We start from the raw sequence: 26463 nt of genomic DNA, 5'->3' as shown, positions 1-26463 counted from the left end.
ACTGGAAACATGAAGATGGTACAGTGAAACAACTATCTGAAATAAGTAACTATCAGTAGTATAAAGCTGGAGGGCCATCATGTCTGCAATTCTGCATGCTTTCCCATAACCCCCCCCTTAATGAAACCATGAAGATGGTACATTGAAATGACTATCCGAAATAAGTAGCTATCAGTAGTATAAAGCTGGAGGACAATCATGTCTGAGCTTCTGCGTGCTTTCCCATAATACTCTACTACTGGAACCATAAAGATGATACATTGAAACAACTATCTGAAATAACTAGCTATCAGTAGTATAAAGCTGGAGGACGATTATGTCTGCACTTCTGCATGCTTTCACATAATGCCCAGCATTTAGAAACATGGAACTGGTGCGATCCAGTCACATGACTATTCTGCAGGAGGATAGAACTGGTGATGGCTGTTGATTCTGCATGGTCTCCGCTAAGCAAGTAATGTCAGTCCCTACAAACCTAAATACACATTGTCTCAGTAACTTACCTGATGATTCTCGCTTCGCATCCTCAAGGCGCTGAAGAAGAGCATTCTTGCTGCTTGCCGCTTTCTGCTTTGTGGCTCGGTACTGGTTGAAGGCACTAACCAAAAGAGGAAAGGGTTAGTGAAATAAGAGTTCCACCTTAAAATGGTTTGGGACAGTAAGGAGTCACTGGTGTAGGGAAGGGCTAGAACAACTGTGAGGTTTATATTGATAAGTTTCCATTGGAATGGAGTTGAAAGCCCTTTTAAGAATGACCGCATTGTTTATATTCAGACTACAGCATAGGACAGCAGAGTCTGCAGCATAAGACTGGTACCAAGAAAATATTAGGGACCCTCTAGATGTGCATTCTGCTTTCCATAATTGGTTGGTGGGGAATAACATAACTAGGAACAGCCTTCTCTCAGAAGCCAGTAAGCGGTTTCTTTAGTGACACCTTGCTTTTTAGTGATGCAATATGGAAATCTTAGAAAGTGATATCCCGGGAGCTGCACATCAAGTCAAAGCCTGGCTGTGTGATAGTGAATGGCAGTCTCAGCCTGGACCCCTGCCAGGCCACACCCTCAACGTGTTTCACTCCGCCCACCGGAGCTTACTCATGGAGATGGGGTCTCCAGGTGGAAGGGGGCGGTTAAATTAATCAGCGGCCACCACTCAGTGAAGAATGAATATCAGGTGTGTGAAGTGATTGTGAAGGGCTGGTCATAGGGATTGTGTGTTTAACACCTTCCCGCCCAGCCTATAGCAGAATAACGGCCAGGAGGTGGCTTTGCCATCCTGACTGGATGTCATATGACGTCCTTCGCATCGTGCCGCACAGCGAGGTGATCCCTCGGACACAGCGCATCACTGATTACAGTAAAAAAACAGTGATGTAGGCTCTTTACCATGTGATCAGCTGTGTCCAATCACAGCCGATCACATGTAAACAAATGCCAGTTATCGGCATTTCCTTTCCTCAGCGCTGTCAGTGTCTGAGGAAAGGAAAGCCGATAACCAGCTTTTCAGTTACAGGGGACATTTACACTGATAATCAGGGCACTGATCATCAGTGCAGCATACCAGTGCTGCCCTCGTCATTGCCACCTTGTCAGTGCCCATCAATGCAGTCTCATTAGCGCACATCAGTAAAGAAGAAAAATGACTTATTTGCAAATAAATTGTTTGTTTAGCAAAAAATAAAAAACCCAGTGGTGATTAAATACCACCAAAACAAAGCTATATTTGTGTGAAAAAAAATGATATTAATTTCATCTGGGTACAGCATTGTTTGACTGCGCAAATGTCATTTAAAGTGCAACAGCTCTGAAAGCTGAAAACTGGCCTGGGCAGGAAGGGGGTGAAAGTACCCTGTAATGAAGTGGTTAAGAAGAAGTGCATACACAGAGCAACCATGGAAGATCTGGCTGCAAAGAGGTTTTATATGGACAGTCTCTTGCAAAGCGTATGCAAGGAAACAAATTTGCCGGAGTTTGATAACAAGGCTAAAATGCAAATATAAATATAAACATAAATATATATGGAAATCTTCCTTTAATGGCTCCTGACTTTAAAAAAAATTTAATCAAACAGGAGAAGCATTTTTTTTTTTTATAACTCAAAGCACACTTAGCAGAGTCCACATCTAGTACCTGATGGCTTGTTTGCGGTCAGTCCAGGCCAAGAATGCTTATACGGGGCTGTGCCTATCGTGGCAGCACTCAGAGCCCACAGAATGAAACAAATCAAAAGTATTATATATGCAAAGTTGCTTGTTGTCCCTGGACATATTAAAAAGGCTAACATTTTCAATTATTATTATTATTATTCAGGATTTATATAGTGCCAGCAGTTTGCACAGCACTTAACAAAATGAAGGTAGACATTACAGGTACATTACAATTTGGTACAAGAGTAATCAGAGGGCCCTGCTCATTAGAGCTTAATCTATAAAATCCAGCCAGTTACCTCTCTCCAAGTGCCACAGCTTCAGGGTCAGTCGGAGGGATGTTGAAGCATACCCCCGGAGCAACCAGCTTCTTCCCATTGCTGTCTGTGACCTCCCACTTCTCTCCCTTGTTGGACTTCAGCGTGTACTGCCCACCTCGGCTAATCTCACCCTGCCGAGCATAAAGCAGAGGAACTCCAAATCATTATAGAGTCATAAAGCAAGTATGCATTTTTGCAACAGTGGTAGTACACTGCGTAATGTTGGGAAAAAACAAGGTTCCAGTACAAAACACCAGAGAGGACGTTTACCTCATCAGAGTAAAAGTCACACAGGGCCTCCACTGGGACAGGTTTAAGTGGGGTCTCCCGGCGGAACTTCAGGGGCATCACCTGGTGACTGCGCTTCTGAAGAGAACGCACAACTTCCTCATACTTATCCAGAGCCTTATCCTGGTCCTAAAAACAAGGAGTTTTTAAATGGATTTAGAATTATGCATGCTAGAATTAGAGCTGTAGCATTTAAATTAAATCTCTTTATAGTTATACAGTGAGATCCCAATTTCCTGCAGCCTCGCTACTTAAACAGCACAGGGACCCTAAACTTGCTGCTGTTTAATGCTTCAAAAAGATAATTGTGTCCATAGCAAAATCGCTTACAGATATATGCTATAATACCAAATTTTAACAACAGGTGAAGTTTAATATTCCAAACTTTTGTTCACTGAGATGCGGACTGCGTTACACCATGGGAACGCCATAAGCGGTTTCCAGTTTCATGGGAAATCCTGCTAAACCTTGATTTGTTCCTACCTCTAGCTCCCTCAGCTGTGCCTCAACCTGGTATCTGTCTTTGAAGTCTGGGTTAAACTTGAGGTCCAGGTCAGTGTCCACCTTCTTCAGCAGGTCCTGGGTATCCTTTGCATCTCTATAGAACTGAAAGAATAAAGAGAAGACCATATGAGATCATCTGAAATTTACCTAGTATAAAACGTAACTTTTTCTTTCACATGAACTTAAGAAGGTACAGAGGCTTCCCATCTCATTTCTTATTGTACTGATATTGTCAAAGATGGTAGGTTGTCAAAAGGATCATGGACAACATTGGGGGACTGCAGTAAAAGAGGTTACCTGAAGGTAAAAGAAGTTGGGTAGACTGTGTCTAAAACACTGTAAACCGGGAAACCGCAAGAGAAGCTTTGCCATCCACTTATCCAGGGATAGAAATGCATAGGAAACAGACTAGGGATGGGGCATAATAGTGTGTACTGTGGTGACAAAGAAAGATTAGTGAAAAGAGAGGGGAAGGTGGGGGGGGGTAAAATAAAGGGAAGGAAGAGGGCCAGGGTAAAGAAAATGTGGAGGGGAGATTGAGACGGGAGGGCAACAGAAGGAAAGAGCGGGAACCCATAAGAATATCAGGTACCCGCTCCCAGGGAGTGAGGAAGACCAGAAAAAAAGTTCCCATCTCATTTCTGGCAGATCTGGACCAGATGAAGGTCTCTCAACCCCATCTATCCTCCATGACCTGGTCACAGTTACAGAATGTCCCTTGCAACTCCTACAGCTAGACCATCTGGTTACTTGTTGGACCTATATTAATAAAAAAAAAAAATCTAAAGTGTGAACATTTAAAGTAAATGTGTCGAAAGAGAAATACCTAAAACATACATAAGAATTATAAATGAACTTAAAAAACCCACTTCTAACCACCCTTAAGGGGTTGTAAAGATAAAAATTTTTTCACCTTAATGCATTCTATGCATTAAGGTGAAAAAACTTTTGACAGTACCGCCGCCCCCAGCCCCCCCGTTTTACTTACCTGACGCCTCGAATCTTTGCTGCTCGTCCTCATTGCAGCTCAGCCTGGTCGCTGATTGGCTGCAGTGGATGGATTGAAAGCAGCGCAGCCATTGGCTCGCGCTGCTGTCAATCACATCCGATGACGCGGCGCGCCGGGGGGCGGGGCCGAGTGATACAGCGAGCGGCTATAGCCGCCGGTGTCTTATCGAATTCAGTCCCCTATCATATAGTGTCCTCCCTGTACTGCGCAGGCGCAGTACGGAGGACAAAAGAGACGCCGAAAGTCTCCGAAGTTCAACAGCTGATCGTCAGCTGTACACGGCGCCTGCGCATTTATTCTTACCCTATGTCCAGGATCATTCCCTACTATCCAAGTGGACATAGAGTTAGAATAAATATTTGCCGAGCGCAGCGAGGCCGTGCCCGAAGCGTGGCGAGCGAAGCGAGCCCGCGAGGGGCCCTCTTACACTGCCATCGCTAACAGGTGCCCGAGCGCCGTGTACAGCTGATGGTCAGCTGATCAACTTCGGGCATTTTCGGCATCTCCTGCTCCTCCGTACTGCGCAGGCGCTGCGCCTGCGCAGTACGAGGCGGACACTATCTGATACGAGGACACTATATGGCAGAACACCGGCTGTATCACGGGAGCGCGCCCGCAAGCACTCACCACCATGCGAGGGAGCTCGCATTAAGGTGGTAAATGCTTGCGGGGAGGAGCTGAAACAGCTGCCGAGGGACCCCAGAAGACCAGGTTCGGGGCCACTCTGTGCAGAACGAGCTGCACAGTGAAGGTAAGTATGATATGTTTGTTATTTTTTAAAAAAAAAAAAATTACCTTTACAACCCCTTTACTTTGGCCATTTATTGTCACATCAAGATATGCTTAAGTCATCCACATGTGTCTGAAATTGGAACAATCCCACATAACGAAGGAAAGCTGAGAGGAACAGCCTGATGATCTCACCTGGTGGTAATCATCCATGTACTTCAGATGGCTTTCCTCACAGATCAGAAGGTTCAGGTACTCTTTCCAATCTGCATGTACAGCATCCATGTGTGCCTAAAAGGGGACACATTATTCAGAGGGAACAAAAGCAAAAAAAAAAAAATAGAAGCAAAGATGTAAAAATATATGCTGCATATGCTATATCTTAAATTAAATAATGTACAAAGACTATTTTCCCCTACAGAGACAGCGCCAATGGAAAACATTTACAATTTATGTTCACATTCTCCCCCCCCCATGTATTTTTGCCTTGTGTGGCCAACTGTGGGTCAGTCTTACAGTAGAACTTAAAGCGGAGTTCCACACAAAAATGGAACTTCCGCTTTTCGGAACCCTCCCCCCCTCCGGTGTCACATTTGGCACCTTTCAGGGGGGAGGAGGGTGCAGATACCTGTCTAAGACAGGTATTTGCACCCACTTCCGGCATAGACTCCCATGGGAGTCTATGCCTCTTCCTGTCCCTCCGCGCAGTCTCCTGGTAAACACACAGCTCCCAGGAGATATCGGGGACCAGTTACGATGCGCAGCGCGACTCGCGCATGCGCAGTAGGGAACCGGCAAGTGAAGCCGCAACGCTTCACTTCCTGATTCCCTCACCTAGGATGGCGGCGGCAGCTGCCGAGAACCAAGCAGGTTCTCGGCGTCGCCTGCCGACATCGCTGGACCCTGGGACAGGTAAGTGGCCATTTATTAAAAGTCAGCTGCTGCAGTATTTGTAGCTGCTGGCTTTTAATATTTTTTTTTGGCGGTTTAGGTGAACTCCCTCTTTAAAGTGGCTGCAAACCCTTACATATATCCAGTTAAGGGACCATCTTCAGCTGATACACAGAGATTAAACAAATCCTCCTACATTATTTGTACCCATCTATCTGCAGTCTTCTCTGCTTTACATCTGTTCAAAGTGCAAAACTGATAAGCTCATCTGAGAGTTCAGAAGAAAAAGAGCTGAAGTTACACCTTGCAGCGCTCACAGGAACGGAGCTGAGGCTGGCAATCTGTTGGAGGTCCCTCCTTTGTCACCATTTTTCTTTTGGTATCAGGAAAACTTGTCAGAAGTAACTCATGCTGATAGCAGAGGAACAAGGCAGCAGACAGAAATGACACTTAGTGCTCTGGATTGAGACCAGTACACACTGTATAGGGATATGCTTTGTTCATATTTCATGTCTGAGGTTTACAACCACTTTAAAGCGGAGTTCCAGTTTTCTGTGGAAAAAATACAAGTCAGCAGCTACAAAAACTGTAGCTGCTGACTTTAAAAAAAAACAGCCGCTGTGTTCTTTCCTCGGCACCGGCATATTCACTATGGGCACCCGGCTGTGACAGCTTGCGGCTTCACAGGCAGGTGCCCACTGCGCATGCATGTGCAACGCTGCACATTGTGAATGGTGGATGCAGTCTTCTGGGACCTGTCACCTGTCCCGCAAGACTGGAGGGAGGGGAACTTCCGCTCCGATCGCCTAGGCGGTCGGAGCGGAAGTAGGGGTGGGTTACCTGTCACAATCAGGTAACCCCCCCTTCCTCAAAAGTACTAATTGCTCAAGAGGAGTGGTGGACGAGCCCTTAAAGCGGAACTTCCCCTTTTGGGCGGAGCTCCGCTTTAGGGAGAAGAGTGTACAGGAGCGGTTAAGACTCTTTGTAGTTCCTTTGGTTTGCTCTCTCACTTTCTTTAGGTGTTAGTAGAATGTACAGTCCAGTAGAAACTCTGCATCTAAATTTGAGTGCCTATCTTGATTTTAATATTTGCAATAATGTTGGTGTAAAGAATCTACAAGGTTCTCTGCAGCAAGATATGCTGTAATTCATGAACTGGCTTGGTGTTAAGGTTTGTGAAGTATTTTTACCTCTATTGGGCTCTTTGCTGGGTGCCCATCTGCCATCAACTTCTCACCCTCCTCCTGCAGCTGGTTGATTTCATGTTCTTTGGTTTCTAGGCTCCTCTGGATAAAGTTCTACAAGAAAATAAAAGCGGAATGATCATTCTAAACTGAATAATATAAATATGACATTGTTTTACGACAAGGACCTGTTACAAATCAGACATATAAAGCTAGTTTATACTCATTTTCCAGGGCCTGCAACCCTCACATACCATATGAGCCAGGCCCTGCTAACTTCATTCCTTTGTGGTCATAGTTTCATGCTCTGTTCCTACATGATGTCCCTGTCCACCTTAGGATGTTCCCAATCCTCTTATTACTCAATTCATTAACAGGCACACATTTGTCGTTAAAAAAAAAAAATTAAAAACAAAAATGGTAAGGTGTGTAGGGCTGGGAAGTCAATCTAGGATGGATAGGGACCTGGGGGTCCTAGTAGATGATAGGCTCAGCAATGGCATGCAATGCCAAGCTGCTGCTAACAAAGCAAACAGAATATTGGCATGCATTAAAAAGTGGATCAACTCCAGAGATAAAACGATAATTCTCCCGCTCTACAAGACTCTGGTCCGGCCGCACATAGAGTATGCTGTCCAGTTCTGGGCACCAGTCCTCAGAAAGGATGTACTGGAAATGGAGCGATATAAAGAAGGGCAACAAAGCTAATAAAGGGTCTGAAGGATATTAGTTATAAGGAAAGGTTGTGAGCACTGAATTTATTCTCTCTGGAGAAAAGATGCTTTAGAGGGGATATGATTTCAATTTACAAATACCATACTGGTGACCCCACAATAGGGATAAAACTTTTTTTGCAAAAGGGAGTTTAACAAGACCCGTGGCCACTCAATAAAATTAGAAGAAAAGAGGTTTAACCTTAAACAACGCAGAGGGTTCTTTACTGTAAGAGCGGCAAGGATGTGGAATTCCCTTCCACAGGCGGTGGTCTCAGCGGGGGGCATTGATAGTTTCAAAAAACTATTAGATAAGCACCTGAACGACCACAACATACAGGGATATACAATGTAATACTGACACCTAATCACACACATAGGTTGGACCTGATGGACTTGTGTCTTTTTTTCAACCTCACCTACTATGCATCTGCCATAAACTGAAATATAGGCTTGAGGTGAACTGATCCTTCAAAAAGACATGGTAATACATAACACATCCACACAAAACAGGCATAGAAAATCCTTTCAGACACTGGAGAGCTTTAAATTAGAGTATGATCTCCCAACCCACCTCGTATTGCCTCCTGCGGCTGATGTAGTCAGTGTTGCGGTCGCTCCAGTCATACTCCATGCGTTCCTTCTCTTGTTGGTCCAGCCAGTAAAGCTCATTGGTGCAGCGTTGCATGTAATCCTGCAGGGTGTTTAAATCTCGTTGACGCTTCTGGGATGCACCCTGTGACATAAAATGGAAGACTGTCACTATGCAGTCAAGAGAACACAGGAGGTTCTGAAGGACTAGAGATACAATTAGTAAGAGTAAGGTTTTCCCCAGAAACAACAAAGTACGATGAATGTAATTAAAGCCTAGAGGCAAGAAGATGCATGGGCTATGGTATTAGGAAGGCATAAGGAATGGCAATGAGGAGACTTTATTGTTAATCCCAAAAAAGTGGAAAACTTAGTGGCAGTGAAGAGAGATGTCGGGTGATATTAACAATGGACAACCAGTGGCAATGAAGAGTGCTATCCAAAAGCTCCAAAGTACAAAATATGGCCAAAGGTATGTGGACACCCCTCCAAATGATTGAGTTCAGGTGTTTCCAGTGAAAGGTACTGTTAATGCTACAGATAAAGACATTTTAGACAATTGTTTTTTTTTTTCCAACCTTGTGATAACAGTTTGGGAAGGCACTTTCCTACTCTAGCTTGCTTGTGTCCCTGTGCGCAAAGCCAGGTCCTTAAAGACATGGTTTGATGATTTTGAGGTGGAGAAACTCAAGTGGCCTTTGCAGCTCTAATAAACCCTTTTTGGAACACTAATTGTGAGTATTCTCACTCAACCTCAGTACCTAACCTCAAAAATGAAAACAGAAAGAATAGGCGCACAGGATACCTAAGGTATGATTGATGGATAAGATATGGTTAAAAAAAAGTCCAAGGTTCAGTAGAACCGTGATGAGGGGATAAAACAAGTTTAATGCTTAAAGTCCAAGGTTCAGAACCGTACTGAAAGGGTTAAAATTCAATATAGTCCATACACCAGGGCTAGCTTTTCTCAGGAGCAGAAACAGACTAGAATTGTGAAAACAAAAGGAACAAGAGAAGCGCCTCTAAGTGTAGACTGTAACAAAGTTTAAAAAAAATCACAAGTAGGACAACTCACATGTGATAGGAGACTAGAAGGCTTATCTGTATAGAAGTCCCCATAGGGGATCGCCATTGCACGATGGTAGGAGCTGGAGGGAACCCGATGCACAGCCGCTGGTGTGGATAACTCACATGCGATGGGAAACTGGAAGGCTCATCAGTATGGAGGTCCCCATGAAGGGGGGATCGCCACTGCCTGGTGGTAGGTGCTGGAGGGAGTCCCATGCACAGCCTGCTGGCATGGATGAGGAAGCCAGCCAAACCCATCTGTAACAGGGAACAAGGGCTGGAGTGCTCCATGGAACACATGATCAGCTCGGTGACCTACCATTGGACAGTTGGTGACCCCCCCCCCATGGGGACCTCCATACTGCTGAGCCTTCTAGTTTCCCATTGCATGCGAGTTGTCCACACCAGCGGCTGTGCATCGGGTTCCCTTCAGCTCCTACCACTGTGGGGATCCTCTATGAAGACTTCTATATTGATGAGCCTTCTAGTCTCCTATCACATGCGAGTTGTTCCACTTGTGATTTTATTAATCTTTGTTACAGTCTACACTTAGGCACTTCTTTTGTTCCTTTTGTCCTAACCTCAAAAATGCTTACTTGGCTTGATGACACAAATTCCCACAGACACACTCTTATATGGAAAGTCATTTCAGAAGAGTGGATGCTGTGCCAAGATTTAACTAGGGGGACGATGCTATATTAATGCCTATGGCTTTGAAATGGGATATCTAACAAACTCCTATACAGTGGCAAGAAAAAGTATGTGAATCCCTTGGAATTAACTGGTTTCTGCAGTAATTTGCCAGAAAATGTGATCTGATCCTCATCTAAGACCCCATACACACTATTAGATTTTCTGCAGATTTTTGTCTTCAGATTTACCAAAACCATAATATAGGAGGTCAAACCTTAAGAGTTTCAATTTGTATGCAATCAGGCAGGCCCTTGCACTACATGGTCTTGGTAAATCTGAAGAAAAAATCTGCAGAAAATCAAATAGTGTGTATGGGGTCTTAGTCACAGCAATAGACAAACATAATGTGCTTAAGCTGATAACACACAATCCTAAATTCTCAGGTTTTTATTGAAATAACCCATTAAACATTCACAGTGCTAGAGGAAAAGTAAGTGAACCCATAGACTAATTACTTCAGCAAAAGGTATTTGGAGTCAGAAGTTTGCACACCTAGAGTCTAAATAATGAAATGAGTTGGGAGGTGTGGTTTAGAGCTGCTATGATTGATAAAAGGTACTCAAACATTTTAAGACTGCTGTTCATAAGAAGCATCAGCTGATATAAACAATGTCTCGCAAAAAGGAGCTTTCTGAAGACATATGATCAAAAGTAGTTCATCTGCATTAGGCTCGAAAGGGTACAAAGCAATCTTAAATGTTTAGGCATCCATCAGTTGAAGTTAGACCAGTTGTCTATAAGTGGAGACAGTTTAGTACTGTGGCTACTTTTCCTAGAAGTGGGCGCCCCGCCAAGATGACTCCCAACACACAACACAGAATCCTCAATAAGGTAATGAAGAATCACAGAATAACAGCTAAAGGCTTGAAGATATCACTGGAACGGGCAAACATCTCTGTTCATAAGCTTACCGTAAGTAAGTCTTAGAACAGGCAGGGTGTCCATGGCAGAACAAAGAGGCAGAGGAAGTCGCTACTCTCCAGAAAAAAAAACCATTGCTTCGCACTTGAAGTTTGCCGAAGAGCACATGAGTAAACTACAGTCCTACTGGAAAATGTATTGAGGACTGATAAAACAAAAAATGACTATTCAGCACCAGGGCTGGCGCTACCGCTAGGCAAACTAGGCAGTGCCTAGGGCACAGCCAAGGTCGCTGGTCCGCCAATGTTCCACATACTGCTGCAGGACTGGATGATGTAAGCTGGAGATGAAGCCATCTCCAACAAACATTAGCCAATCTGTGAAGAGGTATGCAGCCATTCTGTGAACAAGAGGTATGCAGCCAATGAGGTGCCGCGCAAACCATGCTGTGCGCAACATCACTTCTTCCCAGCTTCCCAGTCAGTCTCCTAACCCCCAATCTCGAAAGGGGAGGGCAGAATGCAAGAAACTAGCGTAGGGTTACCAAAAAATACTACAGGATAATGTCAGGGTGGCTGTCTGCCAGCTGAAGCTAAATAGAAGTTGGTTGATGCAGTCTAGACATCAGGTAAATCCACCACAAACTGCTGCAGAAGAAGAAAATACATTTTTTGGTGTGGTCCAGTAAGAGCCCAGAACTTAACCCAATAGAGATGCTGTAGAATGACCTCAAGAGAGCCATTCACACCAGACATCCTACAAATGTGTCTGAGCTAAAGCAGTTTTGTAGAGGAATAGTCAGAAATTCCTCTTGAACGATGTGCAGATCTAATCTAGAGTTACTAAAGTGGTGGCTTGAAGTTATTGCTGCCAAAGAGGTTCAACCAGCTATTAACTCCAAGGGTTCACTCACTTTTTTCCTCCAGCACTGTGAATGTTTAATGGGTGTGTTCAATAAAGTCAAAAGAAATTAAAATTGTGTGTTATCAGCTTAACCACATTGCGTTTGTCTATTCTTGTGACTTAGATGAGGAACACATTTCATGGCAAATTACTGCAGAAAAACAGTTAATTCTAAGGGGTTTGTATACTTTTTCTTGCCATTATAAGTGTGATGGTCAAGTGTCGCCAAACTTTGGGCTGCATAGTGTAATGCAGGGGTCTCAAAGTACTGGCCCGCGGGCCATTTATGGCCCGCAGAGTGGTTACAATTGGCCCGCAGGACTGATGCATACTGATACATTTCCTGACCGTGCGCTGCCTGCATGGTGCTGTGCAGCCTAGACAGGGGGGTGACACCATGTTTTCCTGCAACAGGTGACACCAACCCTAGTGACGCCACTGACTACAGCCAAACTACAATTCCCAGTGAGATCTTCTTGGACACCTTCATGGCTGAGTCTGACTCACTGGCTCGGCGTGCAAGGAGGAGGACCTGAGCTGGCAGCTGCCATCGGCCCATCGTTGAGGTCACGGTGAGAGACCCTGACACCCCCAGCTGACCCCCATCCCATCTATCCCCCCCCCATACACCTCATTTACCCTGCCCCAGTGCCCATCCAGTAACCTCAAAATAGCCCTCAACACTGGGAGCTGCCCAAGTGCCCATGGCCTGTGGATCCTGCTAGGAGCGAACCTGTGGGGTCCTGCTGGCCTCTGGCCATGGGCTATGGGTCCTGCTGACCTGCGGGTCCTGCTGACCATGGCCTACAGGCCAGCAGGACCCACAGGTTCCCAGCCAGCTCCCAGCAGGACCCACAAGCTGTGGGTCCTGCTGGGAGCTGGCTGCTGGACGCTGCAGAGAAAACACTGCCAAGCATCTGGCAGTAAGCCGTGACTGGTAGCAAGCAGTAACTACCACTATATATACTAGTATAATGTTCTTTTTGAAGCTTGAAAGTTTACATGCGGCCCCCATGGGATATAAAAACTCATCCTGTGGCCCTCAGGTAATTTGAGTTTGAGAACCCTGGTGTAACGTGATTAGTGGTAAAAACGGGGCCCCGGTCAATGGTATTAAAACTAAATCATTAGTGCAAATAAAGAGGCATAGAGTGGTTACTGGTACTAGTTGTAGCAGTCAACTGGTATGATCAGTGACAACCAGGATCCTTGACTAGTGGCACTGGAAAGTCATGACTATATGCTATAAAGAGAAATGACAATTGGCAATTAAATGTCAAAATGGCACAAAACAATTGTTTCTTACCAAGAGTTTCTGATATTTGACTTGTAGTCCGCTGATGTAGTCCTGCAGGAAGATAAAAGCAGTTAGTGTGATAAGTTGCACATGGACATGCACCTACATTAACGTGGAAGCCCCACCATAATAATGCCCACCTTGTCGCCGTCTTTGTTAATGTGGTCTCCCAAGGCCTTGATCTCATTGTGAAACATGTTGTGCTCCGTAATCTGGTTATCCAGGTTGTTTAAGTCGGTGGCAAAGCCAGCACCATTGAGCTGCTCCTGTGGTAAAATACAAGAAGAATATGGTATGTACAAACATTTTGTGGTCTGTTTTTATGAAGGTGTCATGTCATACTTTCTTAAGGGGGGGGGGGGGTGTTGTGTAGTCTTTTTGCCAATTGCATTTCTTCTTCTTCTTGAATGTTTCTTCTTAGGCAGCACTTCCAAAAATGGTGGCGGAAGGTTGACATTTTGCTTGAGCAGGGACTTGGTATGCAAACAGAGGAAAGCACCAGAAACAGAACATATAAACTCAAGATTCAATTTTAATCAGACTCATGTCATAAGAAAAACATGTTTTTGAAGTTCATAGGGTCCTCCTTTCATCAAGTGTTGCTCTTTCAAACAAAGTGTGTACTGGAGCAGAAATTGGAAGAATCCTGAGTAATTAGTCAGATGCAGGTTCTGGAATGATCATCAGACGAAGTAAAATTTTAACAGTCCAGTACACATTTTAGTTAATAGTACCAGGCCCTGATGAAGGGCAAACAAACCCCTGAAACAGGTTGGCTTTTTAGAGTCTGAATAAAATGAAATTTGGACTTTATACATTCTGTTTTTCTAGCTTTCCTTTTTGCATACCCAGTCCCTGCTTCAAATAAAAAAAAAAAAAAGGGTGAGAGAACCTGCCACCCAGGTGAACATAGCCTAAGACTGGTGACTGTTGGTACATCGCATGCTTCTTACCATTTTGTCATCTATGACTTTGCTCCAGTTTACTTTTGGGGCCTCTAAGGCAGTAAACGTCTGATTGTAGACCTGATCGTGCTTCTGTCTCTGGCTGGCAAGACGTTGTTTCAGCTGCCGGATGCTAATGGGGAACAATTGACAGTCACTAGGGGCACCACAGAACACACAAAAACAGAGTAATGAATGCAAAGTCTTAAGTTTAAGGTGGGGTTTCCATAGTCTACTGGTGAAACCACCATGATGTAGTGCATGGGCAGGCCATATATAGCAAGAATCCTACTCTGTGCACACAAGAATCTGTACTTTCATACATCCTCTATCTTTTGTATAAACTAATGTGCTATAGTATGCCAATTACATAGTTCTTGGCCTGGAGAGGAATACAGTGCTGACCATTTCATGAAAATGCTATTTGCTTGGTTGCAGTGACTCAGACCCATGGCAACCGGTCCCATAACTCCTTGGCAAATAGAAGGATAAGAAATGGAAAAAGTGACAGATTTTAACTTCCTAGGCTCCAAGATCATAGCAGACAGTGACTGTAGCCATGAAATTAATATAGACGCTTGCTTCTTGGGAGGAAAGCAATGGCAAACCTAGACAGCCTTATAAAAAGCAGAGACATCACTACACCAACAAAGTGTCAAATAGTCAAAGCAATGGTACTCCCAGTAGTAACCCATGGCTGTGAAAGCTGGACCATAAGGAATTGATACTTCTGAACTATGGTGTTGGAGAAGACTCTTGAAAGTCCCTTGGACGGCAAGAAGATCAAACCAGTCAATCCTGAAGGTGATCAACCCTGAATATGCACTGGAAGGACAGATCCTGAATCTGAAACTAGAATACTTTGGCCACCTAATGTGAAGAGACTCATTGAAAAGACCCTGATTCTGGGAAACATGGAAGGAAAAAGGAGAAGAGGATGACAGAAAACAAGATGGATAGATAGCATCATCAAAACTAGGGTTGGACCGACACCGATACTAGTATCGGTGCCGATACCGAGTATTTTCCCGAGTACTTGTATTCGGGCAAATACTCCCGATGCCTGAGCCAATACCTTTGCATTAAGAGGCGGCTCCCAGGAGTCAGTGGGCGGAGTGGAGAGCGAGTCTTGGCAGTGGAGAACGAGTCTTGGCAGGCTGGCAGCAGTGGAAGGTAAGCTGGCCGGGGGCAGGGGTGTTGATCGCTGCATCGGTGATCCGGGCCGTCACAATCGTTAACGGAATTGATGGCCCCTGGAGATTGAACAGCGCAACACCCATCTTGGTACACCCTGCACTCGGCCTCAGTAAGCAGCAGTCACAAGGCGGCAGTGGACATCTTGTTACACCCAGCCCATATTGTTCACTATCTATATGGACTGGGTGTAACAAGATGTCCACTGCTGCCTTCTGACTGCTGCTTACTGAGGCCGAGTGCAGGGTGTACCAAGATGGGCGTCGCAGCACTTGCATACTGGAGAAAGTTTAAACTGTTATTGATTGTCTCTCATCATTCATTTATCATGCCAGACTGCCAGCAATTGCCAATGCAATCAGTGCTGCATTTCATTGCCACTGCCTGCCCATCAGTTCCACCTATCATTGCCCATAAGTGCCACCTATCAGTGCCCATAAATGCCAGCTATCAGAGCCAGCATATCAGTGGCAATGCCTATCAGTCAGTGCCACCTATCAGTGCCAGCCATCAGTGCTGCATATCAGTGCCCATCAGTCAGTGCCACCTATCAGTGCTGCAAAGATATCATTAGTCTGTATTGTGCTTTGAAAACTGTCACATGACATTAAAAAAAAAAAAAAAGTATCGGTATCGGCGAGTACTTGAAAAAAAGTATCGCTACTTGTACTTGGTCTTAAAAAAGTGGTATCGGTGCAACCCTTATCAAAACAATGAACAAGAAGTTAAGCAAGCTCCGGGAGGCAGTGAAGGACAGGAAAGCCTGGCGCGCTATAGTCTATGTCTTTGAGGTCAGGAAGAGTAAAAAAAAAGAGAAAAATAAGTTACTCGAGCTGCAGAGAGTCTTGTGACCATTCTCAGCACACTCTCAGTATCACTACACTACCAAAACAAATTCAAAGCGTATGCAAAGCCACCAACATTTAAAAAAAATAAATAAAAAGAAAGGGAGGAATTGGAGCCCCTGATGAGTTATTATTGCAGTCTCATGGTAAATGAAGCCCTGTTTATGGGCATAGTATCATCAGACTACACCATAGTGAACTCTTCCCCACACTGACCAGTGGTGCAGTGGATTTCTGGGAAGACCTATGAAAATTTTATTTCTGTCCATGAATGCTATATGTTGGGTGGAGCACTTCTTTTTACAAGTTGATTTCTTGCAATAGACATGCAGTCATCCTGTGTCTCTCTGTATCCTAAAACTGTCAATTTACAGCAACTGGAAGATAAACAGAAGCAATATTAAGTCATCAGCTGTCGGTTGCCCTAATGTGAAACTCTCATCTATTTTGTTTAGACTCCGCTCATATTGTTCCTAATCTACAATGCAAATGCTCTTATACGCGTTGCTGTTTTTCCTGTTTTTTTTGCATATGGTCCTGATCAGCCATGCTGGAAGCACAGCGTATTTTGTTAGTTATCTTGCACAATGCAGGCCAGGAACAATCTGTCATAAGTACTGAAGATGGCAAAAAAAAAAAAAGACTGAAGTAAACAAGCTGCACCTCTAGACATGTACTTACTCTGTGCTCGGGTAAAGCTATAATTGCTTGAACTGCTAACACGCCTCATTTCCTCCTGCTCAGGACCGCTCCTGAGGAAGTCTGTGAGAGGGCGGAGTCAGTGATGTCACTGAGCTTCCCAGAGAGACCAGGGATGTCAGAGGAACTAGACGCAAGGGTCTCTGCATCATCTATAGCTTTGCTCTCCTTTTCATTAAAGTGGAGTTCCGCCGTTTTTTTATTTTTTTTTAAGTCAGCAGGTACAAATACTGCAGCTGTTGACTTTTAAAATAAGGACACTTACCTGTCCAGGGCCCCCGCGATGTTGGCACCCGAAGCCGATCTGCCCCTCGGCTGTCGGGTGTTGCCGCCACCATCCTCGGTAAGGGAATCAGGAAGTGAAGCCTTGTGGCTTCACTTCCTGGTTCCATACTGCGCATGCGTGACTCGCACTGTGCTATCCCACTGGTCCCTGCTGTTTTTCTGGGACCCGTGTGCCTCCCAGAATACAGCGGGGGGGGAGGGGGGTGGCATAGATACCCGCGAGTGGCTCGGATATCTATGCCCGGAAGTGGGAGCAGGTATTAGACAGGTATCTGCTCCCCCCTGAAAGGTGCCAAATGTGACAATGGAGGGGGGGAGGAACCGGAAAAGCAGAAGTTCAATTTTTGTGTGGAACTCCGCTTTAAGGGGTCAGGCCACCCAAAATGTATATAGTTCTAGGCAGAGCCTGATTGACTTTTTGCTTGCCCTGGACACTCCAAAAGTGAAATCTTCCTGCCATAATTCCTGTTTGTTGCTGTTCAGCTGGGAGTTTTGGGTGTTTGGGATCCTCCTTTTTTTTTTTTTTTTTTTTATTATCAATCATATAAAATAAATAATCTAGCAGGAATGGTGGGAGCCCCTCATAATTTGCACAACAGGTGTGATGACCTGGGAACTCAGTTCAGGGATGTTGGGAACCCTTCATAATGGGCACAGCAGGTGTGAAGACCTAAGAACCCACCTCAGTGATAGTAGGAATCCATCATAATGGGCACAGCAAGTGTGCAGACCTGGAAAACCAGCTCAGGGATAGTGGGAGCCCCTCATAATGGGCACAGTGGGTGTGCAGACCTGGGAACTTAGCTCATCAATAGTAGAAACCACTTATAATGGGCACAAGTGTGCAGGCCAGGGAACCCAGCTAAGGGATACTGGAAGCCCCTCAAAATGGGCACAGCAAGTGGGCACAGGTCCTCCATGAGGGGAGGACAACCCACACACCTGTACAGGGCCCAGGTTTCTCAACCAGAACCATCATTAATGCGGGGCAAATGCTGTCAGAGTGGACCTGACAGGATGCAGGAGGGTGGCGTAATAGGCGGATCCCAGGTGTGTGCATGGAGCAGTCGAGGCCCGCTGTCAGAAACAGCGTTGTGCATCCAGCTGTGTGCGGTGGGTCAGGTCAGGAAATACCAGCGGAGGGCCCCGTGTAGGAGGAGGAAGAGGACATGGGATGCAGGAGATGAGACTAGAGGAGGAAGAGGACTTGGGATGGAGAAGCAGGAGGACATAGGATGGGACGGCCAGTGGACGGGCCCTGGGAAATGTTGGTGGCCAAAAGCTGTGTAAAGGGCCCCAAAATTTCTGATGGCTGCCCTGGGTGGGCAGATGTGGGAACTGAGCTCAGGGATAGTGAGAACACCTCAAAATGGGCACAGTAGGTTGGCAGATCTAGAAACTCAGGGATAGTGGGAGCCCCCGATAATGGGCACAGCAGGTACACAGACCAGGGAACTCAACTAAGGAATACTGTAAGCCCCTCATAATGGGCATAAAAGGTATGCAGACCCAGAAATCCAGCTCAGGGACAGCGGAAACCCCTCAAAATGGCACAGCATGTGTTTAGACCCAGGAACTTGTCACAGGGATGGAGAGAATCCCTCATAATGGGCACACTAGTCATGCCCTGATGTTCAAGGAGAGCTTTTTAAATGATAAAAGGTGGATCTTTTCTAGAAATTTTTTTTTTTTTACTGTATATTGTGACATGTCAGGAATTTTTTCCTGCTTTTACAGTTACCAAAAAGGTCCACCTAAAAGTATTTTCTGTATGTTCCCCTATAAATGCATCTAGTGAATGAGAGGATCCTCGTTCTATAAAGGAACATGACTGACTGGCTACTCTGCCCAACCACCTGCCAGGGATAAAGTGTCGCTGTGTGCTCTATTTCTGTCATCGGGATTCCTAATCGGCTCAACTTTGACCCTCATAAATGTAAAAAGTGGAAACCGGCTGTAGAAGTCTGAGATGGGCTTCATCTGACAGATTACTGCAGAGACGCCTTCATGGCGGCTGACATGAGGGGAGGAGACTGAAGCATGGGAATAGGACCTTGTCATATTTCTTATGATGTCTGTATCTCCAGAGGAGAATATTCTTTGATTCATGTCCAAGCGACCACTATCTACAGAACAGGAAGTGTGAGGGAATCTACCAAAGGGGGACACAGGCAGCACTGAAATGTGATAGAAGTTAAAGCTGCCGTTTAATCTGCTTTTATTTCGCTTTCTCTGGTTCCTCCTTTCAAGACATTATTGATATTTTTACATAACTTTTTTGTACTTTCAGTACATACTTTATTTTAGACCAGGTGACCTCATCACTGGGTTTCTGCGCTTCTCTATGCAATGCAGAAAGATCATTGCTGGCAGGAGGGGCTGGAAGGGTGCTGTACATAGTTCCTAAAAACATCACAGCACCCTGCCTCATTATCTTCTCAAGAGCTCTAAGTCCTGATGCAAGCAGTGGGCTGGCTCTTGGGAGAAGATATGCAAATAATGCCTTGATAAGTGGATATCAGTCTGGAGGTGTGGAAGTATTCAGGTAGGTTGCATTTGCATGTGATTCTGGGTCTTCATGATTGAATGAGCTGATAAAATATATGAATAGGGTGAGCCAGGGACAGTCAGGCTGGGGTGGGCTAGTTGATGCTGGATTTCCTCCATTCAGGATTGGAGGTAGGAACGTTTTTTTCTACAACAGAAAAAGCAAAATCTCCAGAAATTGGCAAAAAAATGATGATGTTTTAACCATTCCCTGGTCTATCCAAAGCTTTACATGGGTCATTCCAACCTAACCTGCTATTTTGGGTAGATGTCCACCATGCTATCTGCAAATGCCAGTGGCGTGTTCCCTGGTCCACCCACCATTACACAAGGCTCCGCCTTCCCTGTTGGACTTTTAAATTGTTATATTATGGAGAGAATGGGAACACCCAAAAGGTCTACGGGAAAAGAGTCGAGGAGGCGACCTCAATGCTAGAGCCCCTAATGAAGCCAACAGGTGACTCAACATGTCAGACTTCTGTCCATTTAAAGAGCACCAGTCATATGTATAGATCCAGAATAGATGGCATAGGAAGTACTCACTCCTCCTGGATCATCTCTGCCTGCGGGTGATTGAGATGGCGAGCCAGCAGGGCATCCGTTTCCAGCACCACAACGAGCTTCTCCGATTCCCCAATGTTCTGGAGGGTGGGGTCCCTGTGCATCACAGGCTGGGAAGAGACAATCCTGTCCACATCCTGCAGGGAAGACAAAAAGGGATGAACTTGTGAACAGATTCATACAATCCACATTGGTGGGACATTCATGGTTTTCTGGTCTAATCGTGATGGGTCAAAATGATAAAAGGGCTTTTTACTAGGAACTGTCTGTGGTGCCTCCCAGTAACCAATCAGACTGCAGCTTGTGAAAAAGCACACGTTTTAATTAGATTGTTTAAAGGGCGGCAGACCCAAATATATATATATTTTATAGATAGTTCGGAATGGTACACCAGCGGTTGGCAAGCTGCGTTGGGGTGCTGGTAAGAATAAATGGCACTGCAGCATTTCAATGCACAGAGTGGGTATTTTCCCACCTTGCTGCATGTGTTTCTGTGGCAAAAAAACGTACACCAAGCCTTGTGTTCTTTTGTTTTGTCTTTTGTTTTTCTCTATTTGATCATTTATTCTTTACTGTTACTTTCTCTTTGAAAAAAAAAAAAAAAACCCCATAAAATAATGCAGCTAATGAGGAGTGTTCCCTGATCTGACTGTAATCTCAGCTGTCCCTGGGAAGGACTGCAGATCTCACATGGCCACTAGAGGGAGAATTTTTCACATCTGCAAGTCCAGTAGATTTCGGCATAGGAGAGGCAAGTTTGTAAACAAGGAGTTGGGTTTACATAAGTGAGTATTTAGGGTGGTGGTCATTACGGAGAGCTTTAGTGCTGGGGCTAAACTGAGGGTCAATTTTAGGTTTGAAATTACAGGGTAGGGGTAGTGAGAGGGTTATGGTTGGGGTTACAGGGAGGGTTAGGGATGCAGGGAGGGTTAGTGTTAGGGATAAAGGGAGGGTTACTGTGAGGCATACAGGGAGGTTAGTGTTAGACTAATGCCGCGTACACACGGTCGGACTTTTCGTCTACAAAAGTCCGACAGCCTGTCCGACAGACTTCCTGCGGACTTTCGGCGGACTTGCAGCAGACTTTCTAACGAACGGACTTGCCTACACACGACCACACAAAAGTCCGACGGATTCGTACGTGATGACGTACACCGGACTAAAATAAGGAAGTTCATAGCCAGTAGCCAATAGCTGCCCTAGCATGGGTTTTTGTCCGTCGGACTAGCACACAGACGAGCGGATTTCGGGGTCCGTCGTAGTTACGACGTAAAGATTTGAAGCATGTTTCAAATCTAAAGTCCGTCGGATTTGAGGCTGAAAAAGTCTGCTGAAAGTCCGGAGAAGCCCACACACGATCGGATTACCAGCCAGCTTTAGTCCGTCGGCGTCCGTTGGACTTTTGTAGACGAAAAGTCCGACCGTGTGTACGCGGCATAACAGAGAGTGTTATGCCGCGTACACACGGTCGGACTTTTCATCTACAAAAGTCCAACGGACGCTGACGGACTAAAGCTGGCTGGTAATCCGATCGTGTGTGGGCTTCTCCGGACTTTCAGCAGACTTTTTCAGCCTCAAATCCGACGGACTTTAGATTTGAAACATGCTTCAAATCTTTACGTCGTAACTACGACGGACCCCGAAATCCGCTCGTCTGTGTGCTAGTCCGACGGACAAAAACCCATGCTAGGGCAGCTATTGGCTACTGGCTATGAACTTCCTTATTTTAGTCCGGTGTACGTCATCACGTACGAATCCGTCGGACTTTTGTGTGGTCGTGTGTAGGCAAGTCCGTTCGTTAGAAAGTCTGCTGCAAGTCCGCCGAAAGTCCGCCGGAAGTCCGCCGGAAGTCTGTCGGACAGGCTGTCGGACTTTTGTAGACGAAAAGTCCGACCGTGTGTACGCGGCATTAGTGTTGTGGTTATAGGTAGGTTTGGTTTAGAGTTGCAGGTAGGGGGATGTTAGGGTTAGTGTTTGAGTTATAGGGAAGGTAAGGTTACATTGAATATTAGTATTGGGGTTAGAGTTAAGGTTAGTGTTACAAGAATGGTTACAAGATAGGGTTACAGGGAAGATTAGTGTTAGGGTTACATGGAAGAAAAGCAGTAGGAGTACAGGTAGGACTAGTGTTAGGGTTACAGGGAAAATTAGTGTTAGGGTTAGGGGTGCGCATCTTCACTGGCCTCACGATTCGATTCGATTACGATTATCAGGTCCACGATTCACGATGCATCACGATTACTGCGCGCGATTTTCATCCAAAAAATTTAAGTAGTCAGAAGAACTCCTTTTTTAAAATTTTATCTGTTCTTAAAAAAAAGACAACACTCCCTGCATGTAGCAAAGTGTAAACACAGCAGACAACTTAAAGAGGAGCTCCAGATTGCCCCCAAATTACTACAGAAGATGGTCAGAGACTGCAGACATGATACAGGAGATGATCAGAGACTGCAGACATGATACAGGAGATGATCAGAGACTGCAGACATAATACAGGAGATGATCAGAGACTGCAGACATGATACAGGAGATGATCAGAAACTGCAGACATAATACAGGAGATGATCAGAGACTGCAGACATACTACAGGAGATGATCAGAGACTGCAGACATACTACAGGAGATGATCAGAGACTGCAGACATACTACAGGAGATGATCAGAGACTGCAGACATGATACAGGAGATGGTCAGAGACTGCAGACATGATACAGGAGATGGTCAGAGACTGCAGACATGATACAGGAGATGGTCAGAGACTGCAGACATGATACAGGAGATGGTCAGAGACTGCAGACATGATACAGGAGATGGTCAGAGACTGCAGACATGGTACAGGAGATGATCAGAGACTGCAGACATGGTACAGGAGATGATCAGAGACTGCAGACCTGCTGAACATGGTAAGGGAGGTGCCAGACTGTCCTATCCAAGATGACCAATACCCCGCCCCCCCTCACCACTAACCTGTCACCATATAATACTATTACCATAGCGCTCCCCTGCCCAGTGTCACCACGGACCAATTCCCATCCTTCTCGACCAGCATCCACACAGTCCTCTGCTCTTCACCGCCGCAGCCCCCCCCCCCCCCCCCCTCTACACAGTGAGCATGCAGATAGGGCAATAAAACAAAAAATGGTGTGCAGTGCTTTGTGGTGATAATAAATGCACAAAAGAGTCTTACGTAGTGAATAAATATAGTCCTGAAATATATAATCTGTGATCTGATTAAAAGAAATCTTTTGTGTATTCAAAGTAATTCCAGTGCTGAGTGTTCTCTGCTGTGTTCAAATCATTCACCAGAAATCAGGAATGATTTGAACACAGCAGAGAACACTCAGCACTGGAATTACTTTGAATATACAGAAGATTTCTTTCAATCAGATCACAGATTATGACTATATTTGTTCACTACGTACTTAATAACACTCTTTTGTACATTTGTCACTGCAAAGCACTGCACACCATTTTTGGTTTTATTGCATACAGTCTGGCACCTCCCTTACCATGTCAGTCTTTAGTTCTCAGTGTCCTCCCCATGGCCCCCTCACCTGGCTCTACTGCTCTTCTGGCTCTCCTCCAGCTCTGCCTCATCCTCCTCTATCACCGCTCTGAAACCTTCTGGGACCAAAAGCACTGATGGCTCCACTCTCCTCCTCGGAGCTCCGTGCTCCAGAAGCCGGTCGCGGCCACCACTCTTAGCAGCAGGGACAGCTCCAGCCACCACAAGCTCCGGCGCCGGCGCTCCATGTTTCCAACGTGCACACAGCGTGGCTCCTCACTTCCGCATTCCACCACCATGACGCCGCCTGGGATCACTATCTATTGGCTGGTGAGGGGGTGGGACGATGAGGGGAGAGAGAAGGGGATGAATGGAAGGCCTCCTCTCCTCGCGACACAGGGGGGTGACGTCAGTGGGAGGCGGATCAAAACGGCGCAGAAACTTCGGCTTTCAGCTCCACTCGGAGGCAGGGCATGGTGCGGCGGCACGGCGCGAGGATGACGTCATCCTCAATAATCGATTTCTTAAGGCTACAGAATCGATGCCGCATCGTGGACAGTCGAATCCCGATGCAACGATTCGACGATTAATTTCAACACCCCTAGTTAGGGTTACAGGGAAGATTAGTGTTCGACGTTAGTGTTGGGGTTACAGGGAGCGTTACGAGGGTTAGTGTGAGGGGTTAGTATATAAGGGTTACAGGGAAGGTTAGTTTATAAGGTTACAGGGAAGAGTAGTGGTAGGGTTATGGGGGTTAATGTTAGGGTTACATGGAAAAATAGTGGTAGGAGTGCATTTAGGATTAGTGTCAGGGTTACAGGGAAGAATAATGTTAGGGTTACAGGGAAGATTAGTGTTAGAGTTACAGGAAGGGTTAGTGTTAAGGTTACAAGGAGAGTTAGTGTGAGGGTTAGTTTATAGGTTACAGGGAAGATTAGGGTTACATGGAAGAATAGCGGTAGGGGTACAGGTAGGATTAGTGTTAGGGTTACAGGTAAGATTAGTGTTCAGGTTAGGGTTACAGGGAGAGTTACAAGGAGGGTTAGTGAGAGGGTTACAGGGAGCGTTAGGGTTACAGGGAGGGTTAGTTTATAAGGTTACAGGGAAAAGTAGGGTTAGGTTTATGGGGGTTAATGTTAGGATTACATGGAAAAATTGTGGTAGGAGTACAGGTAGCATAAGTGTTAGGGTTACACGGAAGATTAACGTTAGGGTTACAGGGAAGAATAGTATTAAGGTTACAGGGAGGGTTAGTGTTATGGGGAGTTTATGTTAGGGTTACTTGGAAGATTAGTGTTAGGTTTACAGGCAGGGTTCATTTTAGGGTTACAGGGAGGGATAATACTAGGGTTAGAAATTGATTTAACCGTTCAACAGCTACCAGAAATGCCATTATTGTCACCTCTTTCTAGGCAAACTGGGTTCTATACCAACTTTTGAGGACGCTTGCCTGGAAGCTTTCTGTAAAAGGGACCATATTCTCATGTCCTGAACCCAGAATTAGAATATACACAGGCTATTCTGATGAGGTAGTGCAAAGGGCTTTCTATTACTTTATTAAAGGGTTTCTCCACTTCAAAACGTTTGTATTTCTTTTCTGTCAGTAAACTCAAAACACCAACTGGCTATTTTAAGTATTCCAGCTCTCCCTCTTGTAGTTACCGACTCCATTCCTCCTGTATTGGAGTCTTATTTCTCCTGCTGCATTCTTTAGAATATCAAGTCAAAGGACGATCCAACAGGGACAAGGAGACCCTCTACAATGGCTTATCCAGGTAGATGGAATTGAGAATGCGCAGAAGTCTTTCTATGGGAGACTTCAAGAGATAAAAGAAATTGGTATGCGATTCACCCGACACCTAATTTGAAAATATCAGTTTTGTCAGGGCTGGCCCTTTAAATAAACCAACAGGCTTGCTAACATTAAACAACTGTAGATAATAAAGGGATTTAGAAAGAAGTATAAAAAATTGTAATTGTCTTTATGGGAGGTGTAGAGAGGGGACAACTGATGAGGACGGGGGAGTTCAAAGTAGTGGATTTATGTGGGGCAAAGAAAAATGGAGTGGTTACCCACAATAACCAAATAGATGTCATTTTCATTCTATGCAGATATTGGTTACGATCATAAACTTTATTAATTATTCATTGGTTATAAGAAAGAGATTTTATATTTCTTAATTTTTGCCAATATTTGTACATTTTTTTGGATATAACAATATACATTTTATAAAATATTTATAAATAAAAATCTATAAAAAGTATTATATTTATAATATGTGCATCATTTAAAATTTTTGTTTTATTATTATCATTTGTTTTATTTTTACACATTTTTAACTTTTTTTGTGTTTATGTTTTTTTCAATGTTGCTGTTGTTTTTGTGCATTGTTCATTTATTTATTTTTACAATTTTATTTAGGTTACTCCTATTTATCATTATCTTTTGCTTTATTTTGGGGTAAAATACTTATTTAATTCTTTTTTTTCCATATCAATTTTTATGTTTTTGTGCAGCGTTTGTTGGTATTAATTAAAAAAAAAAAAAAAACATTTATGATTATCATCATCATCTGTCAATGTATGTGATATTTATGGTAGGTTGGCCATACTGGCGGGCTCTGTGAATTACTTTTTTAGAGTTACTGCGGCTTCCTGCTATAGTTTTGTTCTAGTCTTATTTA

General features: G+C 44.7%; 1 protein-coding gene across 1 annotated transcript in view; it reads right to left on the bottom strand.

Moving 5' to 3' along the window:
- The window catches only part of PPL (periplakin), a 138013-nt gene that overhangs the window by 27913 nt on the left and 83637 nt on the right, over window positions 1–26463 (bottom strand). The window contains exons 3-13 of the mRNA XM_073636357.1: window positions 20258–20412; window positions 14154–14277; window positions 13341–13466; window positions 13210–13251; window positions 8362–8523; window positions 7081–7188; window positions 5195–5290; window positions 3241–3363; window positions 2740–2886; window positions 2449–2600; window positions 504–598 (exon numbers count right to left, since the gene is read on the bottom strand). Of these exons, the coding sequence (XP_073492458.1) occupies window positions 504–598; window positions 2449–2600; window positions 2740–2886; window positions 3241–3363; window positions 5195–5290; window positions 7081–7188; window positions 8362–8523; window positions 13210–13251; window positions 13341–13466; window positions 14154–14277; window positions 20258–20412 (1330 nt within the window). The remainder of the gene's footprint in view (window positions 1–503; window positions 599–2448; window positions 2601–2739; window positions 2887–3240; window positions 3364–5194; window positions 5291–7080; window positions 7189–8361; window positions 8524–13209; window positions 13252–13340; window positions 13467–14153; window positions 14278–20257; window positions 20413–26463) is intronic.

Source organism: Aquarana catesbeiana, linkage group LG06 (assembly GCF_042186555.1).
Source record: "Aquarana catesbeiana isolate 2022-GZ linkage group LG06, ASM4218655v1, whole genome shotgun sequence".
Taxonomy (NCBI): domain Eukaryota; kingdom Metazoa; phylum Chordata; class Amphibia; order Anura; family Ranidae; genus Aquarana; species Aquarana catesbeiana.
Note: the sequence above shows the minus strand (reverse complement) of the source record. Positions and strands in the feature narration are given on the sequence as shown.